We start from the raw sequence: 21,912 nt of genomic DNA, 5'->3' as shown, positions 1-21,912 counted from the left end.
GTGTAGTATTATAGGTCCTATCCTTCACCTCGTCTGTCCACTGTGTAGTATTATAGATACTGTCCTTCACCTCCTCTGTCCACTGTGTAGTATTATAGATACTGTCCTTCACCTCCTCTGTCCACTGTGTAGTATTATAGATACTGTCCTTCACCTCCTCTGTCCACTGTGTAGTATCATAGGTCCTATCCTTCACCTCCTCTGTCCACTGTGTAGTATTATAGATACTGTCCTTCCCTCCTCTGTCCACTGTGTAGTATTATAGATACTGTCCTTCACCTCCTCTGTCCACTGTGTAGTATCATAGGTCCTGTCCTTCACCTCCTCTGTCCACTGTGTAGTATTATAGATACTGTCCTTCCCTCCTCTGTCCACTGTGTAGTATTATAGATACCGTCCTTGTCGCAGTGGCGTACCATCTTTGATGGTGCTTGGTGGCCCACTGGATGAACACTGGGAAGGAGCCACTGTCTCGCGTAATACAAAGACGTGTTTCGCTTTCCCTATCTCACAGCTGGTCTTGAAGGCGTGTGTTTGATGCCTGTATCTCACAGATGGTCATGAAGGCGTGTGTTTGATGCCTGTATCTCACAGCTAGTCATGAAGGCGTGTCTTTGATGCCTGTATCTCACAGCTGGTCATGAAGGCGTGTATCTGATGCCTGTATCTCACAGCTGGTAATGAAGGCGTGTGTTTGATTCCTTTATCTCACAGCTGGTCATGAAGGCGTGTGTTTGAGGCCTGTATCTCACAGCTGGTCATGAAGGCGTGTGTTTGAGGCCTGTATCTCACAGCTGGTCATCAAGGCGTGTGTGTGAGGCCTGTATCTCACAGCTGGTCATGAAGGCGTGTGTTTGATTCCTTTATCTCACAGCTGGTCATGAAGGCGTGTGTTTGAGGCCTGTATCTCACAGCTGGTCATGAAGGCGTGTGTTTGAGGCCTGTATCTCACAGCTGGTCATGAAGGCGTGTGTGAATCCTTTATCTCACAGCTGGTCATGAATGCGTGTGTTTGAGGCCTGTATCTCACAGCTGGTCATGAAGGCGTGTGTTTGTGAACTCTTAAGAGAGATAGTTCAGCTGTGGAGATACTTTAAATTTTCCTCTTTTATTTATCATACTTAATCGCCGTCTCCCGCGTCAGCGAGGTAGCGCAAGGAAACAGATGAAAGAATGGCCCAACCCACCCACATACATACACGTCCACACACTCGCAAATACATACCTATACATACATATATATACAGAGAAATATACATACATATATACACATGTACATATTCATATTTGCTGCCTTCATATATATATATATATATATATATATATATATATATATATATATATATATATATATATATATGATAGAGTTGATAGAGATGCTCTGTGGAAGGTATTAAGAATATATGGTGTGGGAGGAAAGTTGTTAGAAGCAGTGAAAAGTTATTATCGAGGATGTAAGGCATGTGTACGTGTAGGAAGAGAGGAAAGTGATTGGTTCTCAGTGAATGTAGGTTTGCGGCAGGGGTGTGTGATGTCTCCATGGTTGTTTAATTTGTTTATGGATGGGGTTGTTAGGGAGGTAAATGCAAGAGCTTTGGAAAGAGGGGCAAGTATGAAGTCTGTTGGGGATGAGAGAGCTTGGGAAGTGAGTCAGTTGTTGTTCGCTGATGATACAGCGCTGGTGGCTGATTCATGTGAGAAACTGCAGAAGCTGGTGACTGAGTTTGGTAAAGTGTGTGGAAGAAGAAAGTTAAGAGTAAATGTGAATAAGAGCAAGGTTATTAGGTACAGTAGGGTTGAGGGTCAAGTCAATTGGGAGGTGAGTTTGAATGGAGAAAAACTGGAGGAAGTGAAGTGTTTTAGATATCTGGGAGTGGATCTGGCAGCGGATGGAACCATGGAAGCGGAAGTGGATCATAGGGTGGGGGAGGGGGCGAAAATTCTGGGAGCCTTGAAGAATGTGTGGAAGTCGAGAACATTATCTCGGAAAGCAAAAATGGGTATGTTTGAAGGAATAGTGGTTCCAACAATGTTGTATGGTTGCGAGGCGTGGGCTATGGATAGAGTTGTGCGCAGGAGGATGGATGTGCTGGAAATGAGATGTTTGAGGACAATGTGTGGTGTGAGGTGGTTTGATCGAGTGAGTAACGTAAGGGTAAGAGAGATGTGTGGAAATAAAAAGAGCGTGGTTGAGAGAGCAGAAGAGGGTGTTTTGAAGTGGTTTGGGCACATGGAGAGAATGAGTGAGGAAAGATTGACCAAGAGGATATATGTGTCGGAGGTGGAGGGAACGAGGAGAAGAGGGAGACCAAATTGGAGGTGGAAAGATGGAGTGAAAAAGATTTTGTGTGATCGGGGTCTGAATATGCAGGAGGGTGAAAGGAGGGCAAGGAATAGAGTGAATTGGAGCGATGTGGTATACCGGGGTTGACGTGCTGTCAGTGGATTGAATCAAGGCATGTGAAGCGTCTGGGGTAAACCATGGAAAGCTGTGTAGGTATGTATATTTGCGTGTGTGGACGTATGTATATACATGTGTATGGGGGTGGGTTGGGCCATTTCTTTCGTCTGTTTCCTTGCGCTACCTCGCAAACGCGGGAGACAGCGACAAAGTATAATAATAATAATAATAATAATAATTATACGCCCTGTATTCTTTCATTCCATGTTCAAGTCTCTCTCTCTCTCTCTCTCTCTCTCTCTCTCTCTCTCTCTCTCTCTCTCTCTCTCTCTCTAGGTTGAAGGCAGCTGTTCCATAGTCTGTCAAGACATGATAGACTCAGCTGTTCCGTCATGAGACATAGTCACCAACTCCGTCTACTAACGGCTGACAGTCAAAGTGGAAAAAAAGAATAAATGGGGGAAAAAAAATATCAATTTCTTTAACTTGGAAAATCATGATTAATGTTTCTCTACACAAGATGTTAAGAGAGACGATGTGAGATGTGAACTCGCCTCGTTGATCGTGTGGAGAGAGAGAGAGAGAGAGAGAGAGAGAGAGAGAGAGAGAGAGAGAGAGAGAGAGAGAGAGAGAGAGAGAGAGAGAGAGAGAGAGTCCAAGTGATCTGGCCTCAATCTGTCCAAGTTAACAGGTAATGTTGGAATGGGGGCGTGGGCGTCGCCCCCCCTATACCTTCCAACCCTCGTGTATATTTTTCCTCCCCTCCTTTTCCACTTTTCACATCGAACAACAAGGCGTCGCCCCCCGTATACCTCCCAACCCTCGTGTATATTTTTCCTCCCCTCCTTTTCCACTTTTCACATCGAACAACAAGGCGTCGCCCCCCGTATACCTCCCAACCCTCGTGTATATTTTTCCTCCCCTCCTTTTCCACTTTTCACATCGAACAACAAGGCGTCGCCCCCCGTATACCTCCCAACCCTCGTGTATATTTTTCCTCCCCTCCTTTTCCACTTTCCACTTCGAGCAACAAGGCATCGCCCCCCTTCCCCCCCCCCCCCCCCCACACACCTCCCCCTCCCCCTTTTCACGTCGACCAACAACAACAACAAAAAAAACAACAACACACACACACACAAAAAAGTTCATTTTCAACGAGATTTATTTTGTTCACAGTCTTGTGAACTTCCTTCTTTCCCCCAACGGTAGATTGAACATCTCTTCCCAATCATCTCTCGCTATGTCTCTCTCGCCCCGCTTCTTACCGTTGACTTGGTGGAGTCCCCCGTCTCTCTCAGTGTTAGCTCGGGGTCCCCCGTCTCTCTCAGTGTTAGCTTGGGGGGTCCCCCGTCTCTCTCAGTGTTAGCTCGGGGGTCCCCCGTCTCTCTCAGTGTTAGCTCGGGGTCCCCCGTCTCTCTCTGTGTTAGCTCGGGGTCCCCCGTCTCTCTCAGTGTTAGCTCGGGGGTCCCCCGTCTCTCTCAGTGTTAGCTCGGGGGGTCCCCCGTCTCTCTCAGTGTTAGCTCGGGGGGTCTCCCGTCTCTCTCAGTTTTAGCTCGGGGGGTCCCCCGTCTCTCTGTGTTAGCTTGGGGTCCCCCCGTCTCTCTCAGTGTTAGCTCGGGGGTTCCCCGTCTCTCTCAGTTTAGCTCGGGGGTTCCCCGTCTCTCTCAGTGTTAGCTAGGGGGTCCCCCGTCTCTCTCAGTGTTAGCTCGGGGGTCCCCCGTCTCCCTCAGTGTTAGCTCGGGGTCCCCCGTCTCTCTCAGTGTTAGCTCGGGGTCCCCCGTCTCTCTCTGTGTTAGCTCGGGGTCCCCCGTCTCTCTCAGTGTTAGCTCGGGGTCCCCGTCTCTCAATGTTAGCTCGGGGTCCCCGTCTCTCTCAGTGTTAGCTCGGGGTCCCCGTCTCTCAGTGTTAGCTCGGGGGTCCCCCGTCTCTGTCAGTGTTAGCTCGGGGTCCCCGTCTCTCAGTGTTAGCTCGGGGTCCTCGTCTCTCAGTGTTAGCTCGGGGTCCCCCGTCTCTCAGTGTTAGCTCGGGGTCCCCGTCTCCCTCAGTGTTAGCTCGGGGGTCCCCCCGTCTCTCTCAGTGTTAGCTCGGGGTCCCCTGTCTCTCTCAGTGTTAGCTCGGGGTCCCCTGTCTCTCTCAGTGTTAGCTCGGGGTCCCCCGTCTCTGTGTTAGCTCGGGAGTCCCCCGTCTCTCTCAGTGTTAGCTCGGGGGTTCCCCATCTCTCTGTGTTAGCTCGGGGTCCCCGTCTCCCTCAGTGTTAGCTCGGGGTCCCCCGTCTCTCTATTGTCTCGGGGTCCCCCGTCTCTCTCAATGTTAGCTCTGGGTCCCCGTCTCTCTCAGTGTTAGCTCGGGACCCCCCGTCTCCCTCAGTGTTAGCTCGGGGCCCCCGTCTCCCTCAGTGTTAGCTCGGGGCCCCCGTCTGGCTGTGTTCTCTGGTAGACCTGCCACTGTCTGGGTGACTGGCTGTGTTCGCCCCATAGCCCAGGCTGGGCCGAGGCTACTGCTGGGACGGGTCGTTGGGTCGACCATGGTGTTGGCAGCCACAGCCCACAGGCAGGCCCAGCATAGCCTCCTCCTCCTCCTCCACACACACAAACACACACACACAGCCTGGCTGCTGTTGGTGTGTTGGGTCGACCAAGGTGTTGGCAGGCGCAGCCCACAGGCAGGCCCAGCATAGCCTCCTCCTCCTCCACACACACAGCCTGGCTACTGCTGGTCTGGTACACGTTGAAGGTACTTGTCTATTGCCAGTCCTGACCCTCCCCACTGTGCATCCCATGGTGTTCATCACGATGGCTGGCAAGGTGTTCTTTTTGAACAGTTATGTTCATGCTCCATAGTCCTATAATAATAACTAATAATTTTCCAAAAGAAGGAACAGAGAAGGGGGCCAGGTGAGGATATTCCCTCCAAAGGCCCAGTCCTCTGTTCTTAGCGCTACCTCGCTAACGCGGGAAATGGCGAATACGTACGAATAATAATAATAATAATAATAATAATAATGATAATGATAAGTACTGATGTCATATAACAATGGAGGGAAAAGTAATGCAAGTTATGAACACAAGTGTTGTATCTGGGTAATGATGCTCAAAGCAGCTTCTAATCCTTTCACAAAACTGTAATATGATCACACAAGGAAGGTCTGGGAATGGTCTCATAGACGCGGTAGAAAAGAAAAATGTTATTCCATACTTTATTATTGGGCAGGTCAGAAAACGTTATGAAGAAATGGAGGCGAGTTTACTTAATTACATCGGCATTTTCCGACACGTTCCACTTTCTTTGTAACTGTTACGGAGGCATCTCATATACACATGATCATCATTTTTCTTCGCTTTTTTTTATTTTGTAACTGTTACGGAGGCATCTCATATACACATAATCATTTTTCTTCGCTTTTTTTATTTTGTAACTATTACGGAGGCATCTCATATACACATGATCATTATTTTTCTTCCCTTTTTTTGTAACTGTTACGGAGGCATTTCATACATACATAATCATTCTTTTTCTTTGCTTTTTTTTGTAACTGTTACGGAGGCATCTCATATACACATGATCATTATTTTTCTTCCCTTTTTTTGTAACTGTTACTGAGGCATTTCATACATACATAATCATTCTTTTTCTTTGCTTTTTTTTGTAACTGTTACGGAGGCATCTCATATACACATGATCATCTTTTCTCTTCTTCGCCTCATCAAAAGAAAGGTCGTCAAAGTAGACGCGAATGTAATTAATTCCACGATTTATAAAACGATCGTTTGGAATGTGTTTTTTTTGGGGAGGGGAACACATCAGTGAGACAAATTGGAGTTCCACGTAGAACTGGTTTGCTCAAGGGCGCCCCGGCACGCAGCACGAGACGCGAGCCTGGCGACGGGGTCACGGAAACCCCAAAGTTCCTAAAGAGGAAGACGTGTTTTTGATTTCCGTCCAGGGAAATGGAAAGGAGAGAGAGAGAGAGAGAGAGAGAGAGAGAGAGAGAGAGAGAGAGAGAGAGAGAGAGAGAGAGAGAGAGAGAGAGAGGGGACTAATTAATCATAATTTTGATGATAATAATAATAATAATAAGGACGAAGAAGGAAAGGAGAAAGAGGAAGAAAAAAGGAAAAAGGAATTGGGTAGCAAGACCAAGAAACTAAGAGGAGAGATTGTGGGAGCTGTGTGACCTGTCAACGAGGAGTAGAAGAACATGACCTGGTGAGGGTGAATATGGTGAGCACAGTAAGGAACATGACCTGGTGAGGGTGAATATGATGAGCACAGTAAGGAACATGACCTGGTGAGGGTGAATATGGTGAGCACAGTAAGGAACATGACCTGGTGAGGGTGAATATGGTGAGCACAGTAAGGAACATGACCTGGTGAAGGGTCACCATGAGGAATACAGTGAGGAACATGACCTGGTGAGGGTGAATATGATGAGCACAGTGAGGAACATGACCTGGTGAGGGTGAATATGATGAGCACAGTAAGGAACATGACCTGGTGAGGGTGAATATGATGAGCACGGTGAGGAACATGACCTGGTGAGGGTGAATATGGTGAACACAGTAAGGAACATGACCTGGTGAGGGTGAATATGATGAACACAGTAAGGAACATGACCTGGTGAGGGTGAATATGATGAGCACAGTAAGGAACATGACCTGGTGAGGGTGAATATGATGAGCACAGTAAGGAACATGACCTGGTGAGGGTGAATATGATGAGCACAGTAAGGAACATGACCTGGTGAAGGTGAATATGATGAGCACAGTAAGGAACATGACCTGGTGAGGGTGAATATGATGAGCACAGTAAGGAACATGACCTGGTGAGGGGAACATGACCTGGTGAGGGTGAATATGATGAGCACAGTAAGGAACATGACCTGGTGAGGGTGAATATGATGAACACAGTAAGGAACATGACCTGGTGAGGGTGAATATGATGAGCACAGTAAGGAACATGACCTGGTGAAGGTGAATATGATGAGCACAGTAAGGAACATGACCTGGTGAGGGTGAATATGATGAGCACAGTAAGGAACATGACCTGGTGAGGGGAACATGACCTGGTGAGGGTGAATATGATGAGCACAGTAAGGAACATGACCTGGTGAGGGTGAATATGATGAACACAGTAAGGAACATGACCTGGTGAGGGTGAATATGATGAGCACAGTAAGGAACATGACCTGGTGAGGGTGAATATGATGAGCACAGTAAGGAACATGACCTGGTGAGGGTGAATATGATGAGCACAGTAAGGAACATGACCTGGTGAGGGTGAATATGATGAGCACAGTAAGGAACATGACCTGGTGAAGGTGAATATGATGAGCACAGTAAGGAACATGACCTGGTGAGGGGAACATGACCTGGTGAGGGTGAATATGATGAGCACAGTGAGGAACATGACCTGGTGAGGGTGAATATGATGAGCACAGTAAGGAACATGACCTGGTGAGGGTGAATATGATGATCACAGTAAGGAACATGACCTGGTGAGGGTGAATATGATGAACACAGTAAGGAACATGACCTGGTGAGGGTGAATATGGTGAACACAGTAAGGAACATGACCTGGTGAGGGTGAATATGATGAGCACAGTAAGGAACATGACCTGGTGAGGGTGAATATGATGAGCACAGTAAGGAACATGACCTGGTGAGGGTTAATATGATGAACACAGTAAGGAACATGACCTGGTGAGGGTGAACATGATGAGCACAGTAAGGAACATGACCTGGTGAGGGTGAATATGATGAGCACAGTAAGGAACATGACCTGGTGAGGGTGAATATGATGAGCACGGTGAGGAACATGACCTGGTGAGGGTGAATATGATGAGCACAGTGAGGAACATGACCTGGTGAGGGTGAATATGATGAGCACAGTAAGGAACATGACCTGGTGAGGGTGAATATGATCATCACAGTGAGGAACATGACCTGGTGAGGGTCACCATGAGGAGCACAGTAAGAAACTTGACCTGGTGAGGGGAACATGACCTGGTCCCGTGTTCACTGTGAGGAGAACAGTGAGGAGAATAATTCCTAAAAGACGCGAGGTGAGATATAATAACAAGACAGAAAATACGTAAAACAAGAAAGGATTGGATAAATAAGAAATTAAGGAAGTGCTATATGAATACAAGACAGAAATAAGGAAGTAAAAACAAGAAGGATTGGATAAGTACATAAGAAATAGGATGAGCGATATAATAATACATGAGATAAATAGAATGCATTGATAACAATTCAAATGGAAACAGAGGATGTATAAATGTAATAATGGGTCCTCATGTGCCACACACTATTAAAGTCCATACCTACAATACAACTCCCACCATCCATAGGCCTCCGTGGTGAAGCGCTGGGCGTTGCTTTATCGCGACGCGTTAATGGGCCGCCCGGGTTCGAGCCCGCGTAGATTCGAACCCTGCCCGCGGCAGATGGTCCGCGGTCAACCGACCTGTTCATCCTCCCCTATAGAACTGATTGATAAATTGGGCACCACGCTACACAGTGAGCTCACACGACATGAACCTACATGGAGTCAGTAGACCACAGCCCCCTTCCCGCACAGTACTAGTAGCAATAGACATGAAAGCATTTGACACTATCCCCCCAACACATTCTCACACGAAAGGTACTTGACACCACCCTTCAAAACGATGACAAAAACTGACTGGCCATTTTCCATCGCCTCAACAACGATGACAAAAACTGACTGGCCATTTTCCGTCGCCTCAACAACACTTTCTAACGAGCAGTTCTTTCTCCAGCTTTCTTCATTCCCTTCCTTCATGACCTACCATTACCTCGGGCAAACCCAGAATGTGTCAAGTGAGGTCGTCAGCATGTGAAAGAACTTCCATCACCCTGTGCAAAACACCAGCCATTCTAGACATATTCGACACGCAGGTGACATTCACTCCCTGTGCCAACAACACAAAAGCAACACCCAAACTAAATGCCCTCAGAAACACTACCTGGCTCCATGCCCACAGAACACTACCTGGCTCCATGCCCTTAGAACACTACCTGGCTCCATGCCTTCAGAACACTACCTGACTCCAGATTTGGACGAGATAAAAGACTCCATCAATATCTTAAAAACAATTCATCTTCTCCACTTTAACCTATGCTTCATCTGCCCCATCTTCTACCCTCCCATCAGCAAATACAACGAAGCTGCAAACCACATATAATAGTGAACACAGAATAATCACTGGCTGCTTAGCAACGCATTCAAGGTGAAACGAAGATCCTACGAAAACAAACCCATCTCAACATCCTCGACACCTAATTTCATGCATCCAAAGTCTTCTACAACTAACCACCATCCCCCAAGCTGGTGGAACCCCGAGTAGGAATATAAAGACGTTACTCCCTGCCTCACACTTCAGTAACCCCTGCTCACGGATCATCACGGACCCATCCGTACACACCCTAGACAAATAAAAACAATGACAATACACAAAACCGTTGACCCAACAAGCAATAAACAACTGACCACCCAATTTAGTCTTAAACTTGTTAGAAATCACACTCCCTTTAACAAGCTGGGGTCGCATTCTCCCGCTAACACTCCGGCCATCACTACAAACCCCGTTCTTACATATCCCAGGACCTTCGTGCCGACGAAGCAAGTACCATAGGAAAGACAGAGGGAATTATCTTCTCGGTGACCCTACACACACACACACACACACACACACACACTATGAACCTATGGTCACGACCAGTGGACGTGGCCAGCTCCCTGCGCGCTGCAGGAGCCTCGTAAGGACATAGGGGAACTCTGGGGCACGAAGGGATGTATGTAGCATAAATGACGCAGCTTTGATTACCCGCCGCCCACACATCTACCACCCACACACCCGCCGCCCACACAAACATATGCATCTACCACCCACAGGCCTTACGCACACACACCCACCGCCCACACACCCGGTACCCACGCATCTACCACCCACACACCCGCCGCCCACACAAACATATGCATCTACCACCCACAGGCCCTACGCACACACACCCTCCGCCCACACACCCGGCGCTCACGCATCTACTGCCCACACACTCTCCGCCCACACGAATATTTACATCTACCACCCACAGGCCTTACGCACACACACCCACAGCCCACACAACCACCGCCCACACACCCGGTGCCCACGCATCTACCACCCACACACGCATGTCCACGACGGGTAACGTTGTAGCCGGGCCAACCACCGCACACAGCTCCTCTGCACCTTCACGCCACACAGCTTCTCTGACATACAGAAATATGATGAGTCGTAGGATTCCACATTGTGTATATGATAGAAAATACTGAACTGAACTGAAAAGTCGTTGCATTTACCAATGTATATATAACAAAGAAAATACCAAACTGTAAACACACACACACACACACACATAAATGTTACATACAATTCCATTTGCTTTTCTAAGTATTTCTCACATACATTCTTCAAAGCAAACACCTGATCCACACATCCTCTACCACTTCTGAAACCACACTGCTCTTCCCCAATCTGATGCTCTGTACATGCCTTCACCCTCTCAATCAATACCCTCCCATATAATTTACCAGGAATACTCAACAAACTTATACCTCTGTAATTTGAACACTCACCTTATATATATATATATATATATATATATATATATATATATATATATATATATATATATATATATATATTCCTGCGAGGCCACGGGGAAATGAAACACGATAAGTTCCCAAGTGCACTTTCGTGTAATAATCACATCATCGTCAGGGGAGAAACAAGAAAGAAATATGTCATTTGATATAGAACTAAGAGACGTAGCTAGGACGCCATTTGGTAAACAGGGAATACACTTGATCACGCGCTAAATTGCGATCATTTCCAATGTGTGTGTGTATATATATATATATATATATATATATATATATATATATATATATATATATATATATATATATAAATATATATATATCTATATCCCGGATATCTTCAACAAAGGGGAAGATCAGACTCATAACCTTTCACATTCTGAACATATGAAATAGAAAATACTTCAATGAAAACTTGGAAAAAAATAAATAAATAAATTAAGAGAGAGAATAAAAAATTCCTTTACACATTATGTTAATTAAGGTTTAAGCCAAAGGCAAATACCTCTTCCCTCGTAGCCTCTTGCCCCGTGAGGATGTGACCTCGATATGGAATGCCATTTGAGCGCCGGGGGTTTTTAATTTGTGAAATGTTCACAAGGAAGATATGCGTGCAGGTAAACCCCGTGTGTTGCCAGGTGGCCGCCTGCACTGTGGACGTACACAGTGGGTGGATGTGGTCGTCTTGGTAGGGAAGGTGTGGTGTACCAGGTATCTTGGTACTAGTACTAGGGAAGGTGTTGTGTGCCAGGTACCTACCCAGTCTTGGTACTGGTAGTTTTGGTGATACTAGGGTAAGTATAGTGTACCTTACTACCAGTCTTGGTAATACTAGGCAGAGGTGTGATGTACCAGGTATCGACCAGTCCTGCTTCCTGGTACTCCTGGTCGAGGCTGGCAGGGTCTGTCCCTTGTACCAGCACCACCGTATTACGCCACGATCACTTATAGCCCAGAGTATCGTACATTCACCTTTACCTCATCCTGCCAGCCGTACGGAGAGACACCTTTCGCCGTTTTTGTGGCCTTGGCGCATTCAAGGGCCCACAGTCAACCCAGCTGTTCATCCACCCCAAGGAGAGTTTGTCGATAAAATGGTGTTACCGGACTCAGGCTAAGGGGGATATATATATATATATATATATATATATATATATATATATATATATATATATATATATATATATATATATTTTTTTTTTATTATACTTTGTCGCTGTCTCCCGCGTTTGCGAGGTAGCGCAAGGAAACAGACGAAAGAAATGGCCCAACCCCCCCCCCCCCCCATACACATGTATATACATACGTCCACACACGCAAATATACATACCTACACAGCTTTCCATGGTTTACACCAGACGCTTCACATGCCTTGATTCAATCCACTGACAGCACGTCAACCCCGGTATACCACATCGCTCCAATTCACTCTATTCCTTACCCTCCTTTCACCCTCCTGCATGTTCAGGCCCCGATCACACAAAATCTTTTTCACTCCATCTTTCCACCTACAATTTGGTCTCCCACTTCTCCTCGTTCCCTCCACCTCCGACACATATATCCTCTTGGTCAATCTTTCCTCACTCATTCTCTCCATGTGCCCAAACCATTTCAAAACACCCTCTTCTGCTCTCTCAACCACGCTCTTTTTATTTCCACACATCTCTCTTACCCTTACGTTACTTACTCGATCAAACCACCTCACACCACACATTGTCCTCAAACATCTCATTTCCAGCACATCCATCCTCCTGCGCACAACTCTATCCATAGCCCACGCCTCGCAACCATACAACATTGTTGGAACCACTATTCCTTCAAACATACCCATTTTTGCTTTCCGAGATAATGTTCTCGACTTCCACACATTCTTCAAGGCCCCCAGAATTTTCGCCCCCTCCCCCACCCTATGATATATATATATATATATATATATATATATATATATATATATATATATATATATAGCATCAATGGGATGTCCCGGATTATCGGGACTTTAGCTTCCCAAACCGTCTCAGCTAAAGGAAGAAAAAGAGGACAGAAAACGGTGTGTGGGTATGCGTTTCTGCCACCAAAATACAGGAGACTCGTACATCGCCATTTCTTATTTAACACACTCCAAACTCGAGAGCGAGCGAGAGGGAGCGTCCTTAATTAAATTTCAATTAACATGTACTGGAAATGATTACGTTTTTTCAACCCTGATTGCTGGTTAGCGTGAATTGGCCACTGGGAACAACCCATCCCACCACTCCCCCCGTTTCCTGCGTCCTATGTTAATTTCAGATTGAAATACTGTGCGAAATACTGTGCGAAATCAATTCACGGGGGAGCGGGGGTGTACACCAGTGCGCCTTCACTCTTTTTCTTTCCCTTTCGGTCGCTGCGTTCAAAGAGAAGTCGACGGTTCTTTCTGGAAAAGGTTTCGATACGTCCGTGTTCACACTGAAGACAAAACGAACAAGAGAGAGAGAGAGAGAAAGAAACAATTATTACCAATGGGTTCCAGAACCAGTCTCTCTCTCACACACTCTCTCTTTTTATTCTATTCCAGAACCAGCCAGTGAGGACTGGAATCAGAACCCGGGTATGTTCTGTAAATGGGTCTGTGAGGTCGGGGACCAGTGAGTTCTGGGTTCAGTCTGTGAGACTTCGAATCCCTAAAGGGTTCTGGAGCCATTCCATGCATTGTGGTACTTGGAAATGAGTTCTGGATCCAGTCTGTCAGCCCTTCGAATACCCAAAGGGTTCTGGAAGCAATCCATGCATTGTGGTACCTGGAAATGAGTTCTGGATCCAGTCTCTTGAGCCCTGGAGTCCCCAAAGGGTTCTGGAGGCATTCCATGCATTGTGGTACTTGGAAATGAGTTCTGGATCCAGTCTCTTGAGCCCTGGAGTCCCCAAAGGGTCCTGGAGCCATTCCATGCATTGCGTTACTTGGAAATGAGTTCTGGATCCAGTCTCTTGAGCCCTGGAGTCCCCAAAGGGTTCTGGAGGCATTCCATGCATTATAGTACCTGGAAATGAGTTCTGGATCCAATCTGTGAGGTCCGGAATCCCCAAGGGTTCTGGAAGCAATCCATGCATTGTGGTACAAGAAAATGAGTTCTGGATCCAGTCTGTCAGCCCTGGAGTCCCCAAAGGGTTCTGGAGCCATTCCATGCATTGTGGTACTTGGAAATGAGTTCTGGATCCAGTCTCTTGAGCCCTGGAATCCCCAAAGGGTTCTGGAGGCATTCCATGCATTGTGGTACTTGGAAATGAGTTCTGGATCCAGTCTCTTGAGCCCTGGAGTCCCCAAAGGGTTCTGGAGGCATTCCATGCATTGTGGTACAAGAAAATGTGTTCTGGATCCAGTCTGTGAGGTCTGGATCCTTCCAGTAAGTTCTGGAACCATTCCATGAGCCGCGTTACTAAGCAGTGAGTTCTGGAACCACTCCTTGAGCCCTGGAGCAGCCAGCGGGTTCTGGATCCAGACATTATTGAGCTCTGAAGTACTCAGTGAGCCCTGGAACCAATCACTGAGCTCTGGAGCACTTGTTGAGTCCTGGAACCAATCAGTGAGCCCTGGATCCAGGCATTATTGAGCTCTGGAGCTCACAGTGAGTCCTGGAACCAATCACTGAGCTCTGGAGCACTCAGTGAGCCCTGGAACCAATCAGTGAGCCCTGGATCCAGGCATTATTGAGCTCTGGAGCACACAGTTAGTCCTGGAACCAATCACTGAGCTCTGGAGCACTCAGTGAGCCCTGGAACCAATCAGCGAGCCCTGGATCCAGGCATTATTGAGCTCTGGAGCACTCAGTGAGTCCTGGAACCAATCACTGAGCTCTGGAGCCCTCAGTGAGTCCTAGAACCAATCAGCGAGCCCTGGATCCAGGCATTATTGAGCTCTGGAGCACACAGTGAGTCCTGGAACCAATCACTGAGCTCTGGAGCACTCAGTGAGTCCTGGAACCAATCAGCGAGCCCTGGATCCAAGCATTATTGAGCTCTGGAGTACTCAGTGAGTTCTGGAACCAATCACTGAGCTCTGGAGCACTTGGTGAGTCCTGGAACCAATCACTGAGCTCTGGAGTACTCAGTGAGTCCTGGAACCAATCAGCGAGCCCTGGATCCAGGCATTATTGAGCTCTGGAGCACACAGTGAGTCCTGGAACCAATCACTGAGCTCTGGAGCACTCGATGAGTCCTGGTACCAATCACTGAGCTCTGGAGCACTTGGCGAGTCCTGGAACCAATCACTGAGCTCTGGAACACTCAGTGAGTCCTGGAACCAATCAGTGAGCCCTGGATCCAGGCCTTACTGAGCTCTGGAGCTCACAGAAAGTTCTAGAGCCGCTTAGTATCTTAAGAATTAGCCAGAGAGTTGTGAAACCAGTCAGAGTTTTGGGGAAAGCAGTCGTTGGGATTACACAGAGTCAAAACACCTATACAATGAGCCAACGGTGCCCTTGGTGTTCATCTTCCCCCAAGTACACTCGACACACACACACATACACACACACACTCGTACCTTTTGAGTTTATACAACGGTATTATACAGGTATTCCAACAGCCCTCAGGCACTTCATCATGACCCATATACGTATACACACAATGAAAATCCTAACTAACCAGTCATCAACACGGTCACCTCCTCTCTCTCTCTCTCTCTCTCTCTCTCTCTCTCTCTCTCTCTCTCTCTCTCTCTTAGGAAATTCAACTGTGAATCCCATCCACTCGCACCTCTTTTGACCAAACCACTTCGCATACATCGAAGACCAAAACATCCCACATTTACCACCCTGTCATCATAAATATTCAACAAGTCTTCAAAATACTTGCCTCATCTCCTCGCCAGATCCTCTGTGTGTTGCCACTTCCCCGTTTGCTCCTTTCATCATTATTTGCCTCCTTTCGTCTTATTCCTCCTGAAGTTTATTCATATTCTCGCCCTAACTTTCATTGCTTGCTCTTGTACGCCTCCCAATCACTCGCACTCGTTTCTTACAAATAACGACCATACGCCTCTCTTTCCTCTTCCCACCACTCACTACCCTTTCTCACTTGTCAACCTCTCATCTTCTGCAGGTCACATGCCAGCACTGCTTCCCTATACACCTCCTTCCATTCTTCACTCACTCTTCCTACATTTATTTACTCTCGCCTTTTGCCATTCTACACCGAATCTCTCCTGGGATCTCTTCACACAAGCCACTTTTCCAAGCTTCCTTACTTTGGTAATGGTCTTCCCACACAAACCCATTTCTCGTTTCTTAAAAACATCTACAAATCTTCATCCTCGCAGACTCCAAATAACAATTGGACATCCCACCAGCTGCCCTTCTCAACAAATCCAAATCCAAGAGCCTCTCCTCTGCACGCCTATTTATTAATACGTCCAGTAAGGCCCCTTTTACCGTCTTTCCTACTTTACATACACGCCTGTTTTTAAACCAATCCTTCGCCCCTCTTTTCAAACCAATCCTTTCTCAACACACACAACTCCACAAGCTGTTTCTCACTCTTAATCACAACATGGGGCTTTCCACGGCCCCCCCAGATATCCCCTCTTACACCACGATACCCCCGTCTCTCGCCTATCAAATCATCCATCACTGATACTCCATCCGACACACCCATTCAGCCCCCTCCCACAACACTCGCCCCCCCTCCTCCTCTCCTTCCGTCCTCTCGTTTCCAGGTGCTTTAGGAACTATTAATCACACACCTCTCGTAATCCACTTTCCTTTTTCCCATCAATGTGAAACTCGCTTCCTTACACACACACCGTCACACACACACCGTCACACATTCCACAACTCCTCTTTTATGATCTCTCGTCCCTCACACTAACCCCTGACTCTACCGTAAGACATTCCCAAGCTGTTCTTCCCTCCCCCCCCCCCTTTCTTACCCTCCAGTTTTGTTTGGCGAAGAGCTGTTACATCCGAGTTCCTTCCATCCCCCCCACAAAACACACAACTTATCCCTCTTTCCTTGATTTCAACCACACATTCGGACGCGTCCTGGCCTCTGAGATTCATTCTCCTCCAACTTTAAGAAATTAAGAAAACATAAGTAAGGGAGGGAGGGTAAAGTCCCCCCTTTTCCCCCCCACCTCACGCCCTCTTTAGTCGCCTCCTAAGACACGCAGGGAGAACGTGAGAAGTATTCTCCCCCCCCCTACTTTATCCACCCCCCCGCGCCCAAGGGACACTGAATTATATATTGTGTAACTTTCCCGCACTAGCAATTACTATGTGAGGTTCCCCGCTCTTACCCTGGACTTTCATAAAGGCTTGCGAAGAAGTCCGAGAGGCGCGCTACCTCCAGTAGGAGAGAAATGTAGACTCCTTGAGACTGAGGGGTTCTATGACGAGACGTTGATCGCATGGAGGCAGCAGACTCGTTCAAGGTAAACGGAGTCCGGTAACACACACACACACACACACACACACATATAAGTATTTTCTTTTTTCATACATATTCGCCATTTCCCACGCTAGCGAGGTAGCGTTAAGAACAGAAGACTAAGCCTTTGAGGGAATATCCTCACTTGGCCACCTTCTCTGTTCCTTCTTTTGGAAACGTAAAAAACGGGAGGGGAGGATTTCCAGCCCCATCCAAGCTTTCGCCCCTTTTAGTCGCCTTCTACGACACGCAGGGAATACGTGGCAAGTATTCTTTCTCCCCTATATATATATATATATATATATATATATATATATATATATATATATATATATATATATATATATATATATATATATGTCTGTGTATGTATATGTATGTATACGTTGAAATGTATAGGTATGTATGTGTGCGTGTGTGGGCGTTTGTGTACATACATGTGTATGTGGGTGAGTTGGGCCATTTCTTTCGTCTGTTTCCTTGCGCTACCTCGCAAACGCGGGGGACTACGATTAAGTGTATGTATATATATATATATATATATATATATATATATATATATATATATATATATATATATATATAGAGAGAGAGAGAGAGAGAGAGAGAGAGAGAGAGAGAGAGAGAGAGAGAGAGAGAGAGACACGAGGAGTTCTAAAGTCGAGCAGCGGAGGGAAAGAGGCAGAGAATACACTGGCATATACTGACGGGTCAGTAGGGGTCATGTTGGCATTCATATGCTCAAGATTCTCGCACCTATTGCCAGAGAATATGGTTTGACCCACACAGTGACGTAATGATGTGGTTTGACCCACACACAGTGACGTAATGATGTTATTTGACCCACACACAGTGACGTAATGATGTGACTTGACCCACACACAGTGACGTAATGATGTTATTTGACCCACACACAGTGACGTAATGAAGTGACGGTCGCAGTTAATGGCCTGTATTCGTTCATTCTGACCCGTCTCTCTCTGTCTCTTTAAAAAGGGGAGACAATTAACAATTGACCTTGATGGCTGTTTACGGAGTGAAATGCACTGCCACTCCAGCTGGCCTCCTCACCAGTGTAAACAAAGGCCAGCTCTGTACCAAGTGGTTCCACACGTCTCGTCATTTGATGTCTCCCTCTGTCTCTCCGAAGGGAGATCCTTGGCCCTGTTATTTGCCTTGATGTCTCTCTTCTGTCTCTCAGTGAGTAATCTTGGCCTCCCACACTTGTGTGTCTCTTTTTTTGGCCATACCAAGTGGCCTACGGCACTCACCATTGGGTTTGATGTCTCCTTTCTATCTCTCCCAGACAGATCTTGGCCCCAAACACACACACTGTCTCTTTCTACTCACCTTTCATGTCTCCTTCCGTCTCTCCCAGAGAGATCTTGGTCCCCCCCACACACACACAAACTGTCTCTCTCTACTCACCGTTCATGTGTCCTTTCGTCTCTCCAAGAGAGATCTTGGTCCCCCCCCACACACACAAACTGTCTCTCTCTACTCACCGTTCATGTCTCCCTTCGTCTCTCCCAGAGAGATCTTGGCCCCCACACACACACTGTCTCTCTCTACTCACCGTTCAGTTTGATGTCTCCCTCCGTCTCTCCCACACACACACTGTCTCTCTCTACTCACCGTTCAGTTTGATGTCTCCCTCCGTCTCTCCCAGGGAGTTCTTGGCCACACACACACACACAGTGTCTCTACTCACCGTTCATGTGTCTCCCTCCGTCTCTCCCACACACACACTGTCTCTCTCTACTCACCGTTCATGTCTCCCTCCGTCTCTCCCACACATACTGTCTCTCTCTACTCACCGTTCATGTCTCCCTCCGTCTCTCCCACACACACACTGTCTCTCTCTACTCACCGTTCATGTCTCCCTCCGTCTCTCCCACACACACACTGTCTCTCTCTACTCACCGTTCATGTCTCCCTCCGTCTCTCCCACACACACTGTCTCTCTCTACTCACCGTTCATGTCTCCCTCCGTCTCTCCCACACACACTGTCTCTCTCTACTCACCGTTCAGTTTGATGTCTCCCTCCGTCTCTCCCACACAAAGTCTCTCTCTACTCACCGTTCATGTCTCCCTCCGTCTCTCCCACACACACACTGTCTCTCTCTACTCACCGTTCATGTCTCCCTCCGTCTCTCCCACACATACTGTCTCTCTCTACTCACCGTTCATGTCTCCCTCCGTCTCTCCCACACACACACTGTCTCTCTCTACTCACCGTTCATGTCTCCCTCCGTCTCTCCCACACACACACTGTCTCTCTCTACTCACCGTTCATGTCTCCCTCCGTCTCTCCCACACACACACTGTCTCTCTCTACTCACCGTTCATGTCTCCCTCCGTCTCTCCCACACACACACTGTCTCTCTCTACTCACCGTTCATGTCTCCCTCCGTCTCTCCCACACACACACTGTCTCTCTCTACTCACCGTTCATGTCTCCCTCCGTCTCTCCCACACACACTGTCTCTCTCTACTCACCGTTCAGTTTGATGTCTCCCTCCGTCTCTCCCAGGGAGTTCTTGGCCCTACACACACACACTGTCTCTCTCTACTCACCGTTCATGTCTCCCTCCGTCTCTCCCACACACACACTGTCTCTCTCTACTCACCGTTCAGTTTGATGTCTCCCTCCGTCTCTCCCAGGGAGTTCTTGGCCACACATTTGTATGTAGTATTGTCATAGCGCGAGAAGTTGAAGATGGTGAGCTTCATATGGATTCGGTAGACCGTCTCAAAGGTCTCTGTGCTGTACTTATCCGAGTTGAGAATCATCATGTCCTTGCGCACCCAGTAGCTGATGGCCTGCGGGAGGGAGGGAGGGAGTGTTACTGGCTGGCCTAGGAGGGAGGGAGGGAGGGTTACGAGGGAGGGAGGGAGTGTTACTGTCTGGCTTGGGAGGGAGGGAGGGAGGGTTACTGGCTGGCCTGGGAGGGAGGAAGGGTTACTGTCTGGCCTGTGTGGGAGGGAGGGAGGGTTACTGGGGAGGGAGGGAGGGAGTGTTACTGTCTGGCTTGGGAGGGAGGGAGGGTTACTGGGGAGGGAGGGAGGGAGGGAGTGTTACTGTCTGGCCTGGGAGGGAGGGACAGAGAGGAGGGAGTGTTACTGTCTGGCCTGGGAGTGAGGGAGGGAGGGTTACTGGGGAGGGAGGGAGGGAGGGAGTGTTACTGTCTGGCTTGGGAGGGAGGGAGGGAGGGTTACTGGGGAGGGAGGGAGGGAGGGAGGGTTACTGGGGAGGGAGGGAGTGTTACTGTCTGGCCTGGGAGTGAGGGAGGGAGTGTTACTGGGGAGGGAGGGTTACTGTCTGGCGAGGGAGGGAGGGTTACTGGGGAGGGAGGGAGGGAGGGAGTGTTACTGTCTGGCCTGGGAGGGAGGGACAGAGAGGAGGGAGTGTTACTGTCTGGCCTGGGAGGGAGGGACAAAGAGGAGGGAGTGTTACTGGGGAGGGAGGGAGGGAGGGTTACTGGGGAGGGAGGGAGTGTTACTGGCTGGCCTCGGAGGGAGGGAGGGAGTGTTACTGGGGAGGGAGGGAGGGAGTGTTACTGGGGAGGGAGGGTGTGTTACTGGGGAGGGAGGGAGGGAGTGTTACTGGGGAGGGAGGGAGTGTTACTGTGGAAGGAGGGAGGGAGTGTTACTGGCTCCGTTAACGAGGGAGGGATGGTTCGTGGGTCACATATTTAAGAAGGAATGTTTCACATGGGTAAAATGGGTTCCTTGTGGAGGATAAAAGGTGGGGGGGGGGTATATTGACCTTGTGGGACCAACACCTCCTCTACAGGTAAGGTCTGGGGGACTGACCTTGTGGGACCAACACTCCCTTTACAGGTAAGGTCTGGGGCACTGACCTTGTGGGACCAACACCTCTACAGGTAAGGTCTGGGGGACTGACCTTGTGGGACCAACACCTCTACAGGTAAGGTCTGGGGCACTGACCTTGTGGGACCAACACCCTCTACAGGTAAGGTCTGGGGCACTGACCTTGTGGGACCAACACCTCTACAGGTAAGGTCTGGGGGACTGACCTTGTGGGACCAACACCCTCTACAGGTAAGGTCTGGGGCACTGACCTTGTGGGACCAACACCTCTACAGGTAAGGTCTGGGGACTGACCTTGTGGGACCAACACCTCTACAGGTAAGGTCTGGGCACTGACCTTGTGGGACCAACACCTCTACAGGTAAGGTCTGGGGCACTGACATTGTGGGACCAACACCCTCTACAGGTAAGGTCTGGGGCACTGACCTTGTGGGACCAACACCTCTACAGGTAAGGCCTGGGGCACTGACCTTGTGGGACCAACACCTCTACAGGTAAGGTCTGGGGCACTGACCTTGTGGGCACAACACCTCTACAGGTAAGGTCTGGGGCACTGACCTTGTGGAACCAACACCTCTACAGGTAAGGTCTGGGGGACTGACCTTGTGGGCCCAAC

At 48.2% G+C, this 21,912-nt stretch overlaps 1 protein-coding gene across 1 annotated transcript in view; it reads right to left on the bottom strand.

Moving 5' to 3' along the window:
• Positions 1-20,290, bottom strand: part of LOC139767394 (uncharacterized) — a 66,952-nt gene extending 46,662 nt beyond the window's left edge. The window contains exon 1 of the mRNA XM_071696731.1: positions 20,093-20,290. Within this exon, the coding sequence (XP_071552832.1) occupies positions 20,093-20,258 (166 nt within the window). The 5' untranslated portion in view covers positions 20,259-20,290. The remainder of the gene's footprint in view (positions 1-20,092) is intronic.
• Positions 20,291-21,912: the final 1,622 nt, after the last annotated feature.

The sequence above is a fragment of the Panulirus ornatus genome, chromosome 61 (assembly GCF_036320965.1).
Source record: "Panulirus ornatus isolate Po-2019 chromosome 61, ASM3632096v1, whole genome shotgun sequence".
Classification (NCBI taxonomy): domain Eukaryota; kingdom Metazoa; phylum Arthropoda; class Malacostraca; order Decapoda; family Palinuridae; genus Panulirus; species Panulirus ornatus.
This window is presented reverse-complemented; position numbering and strand designations above follow the sequence as displayed.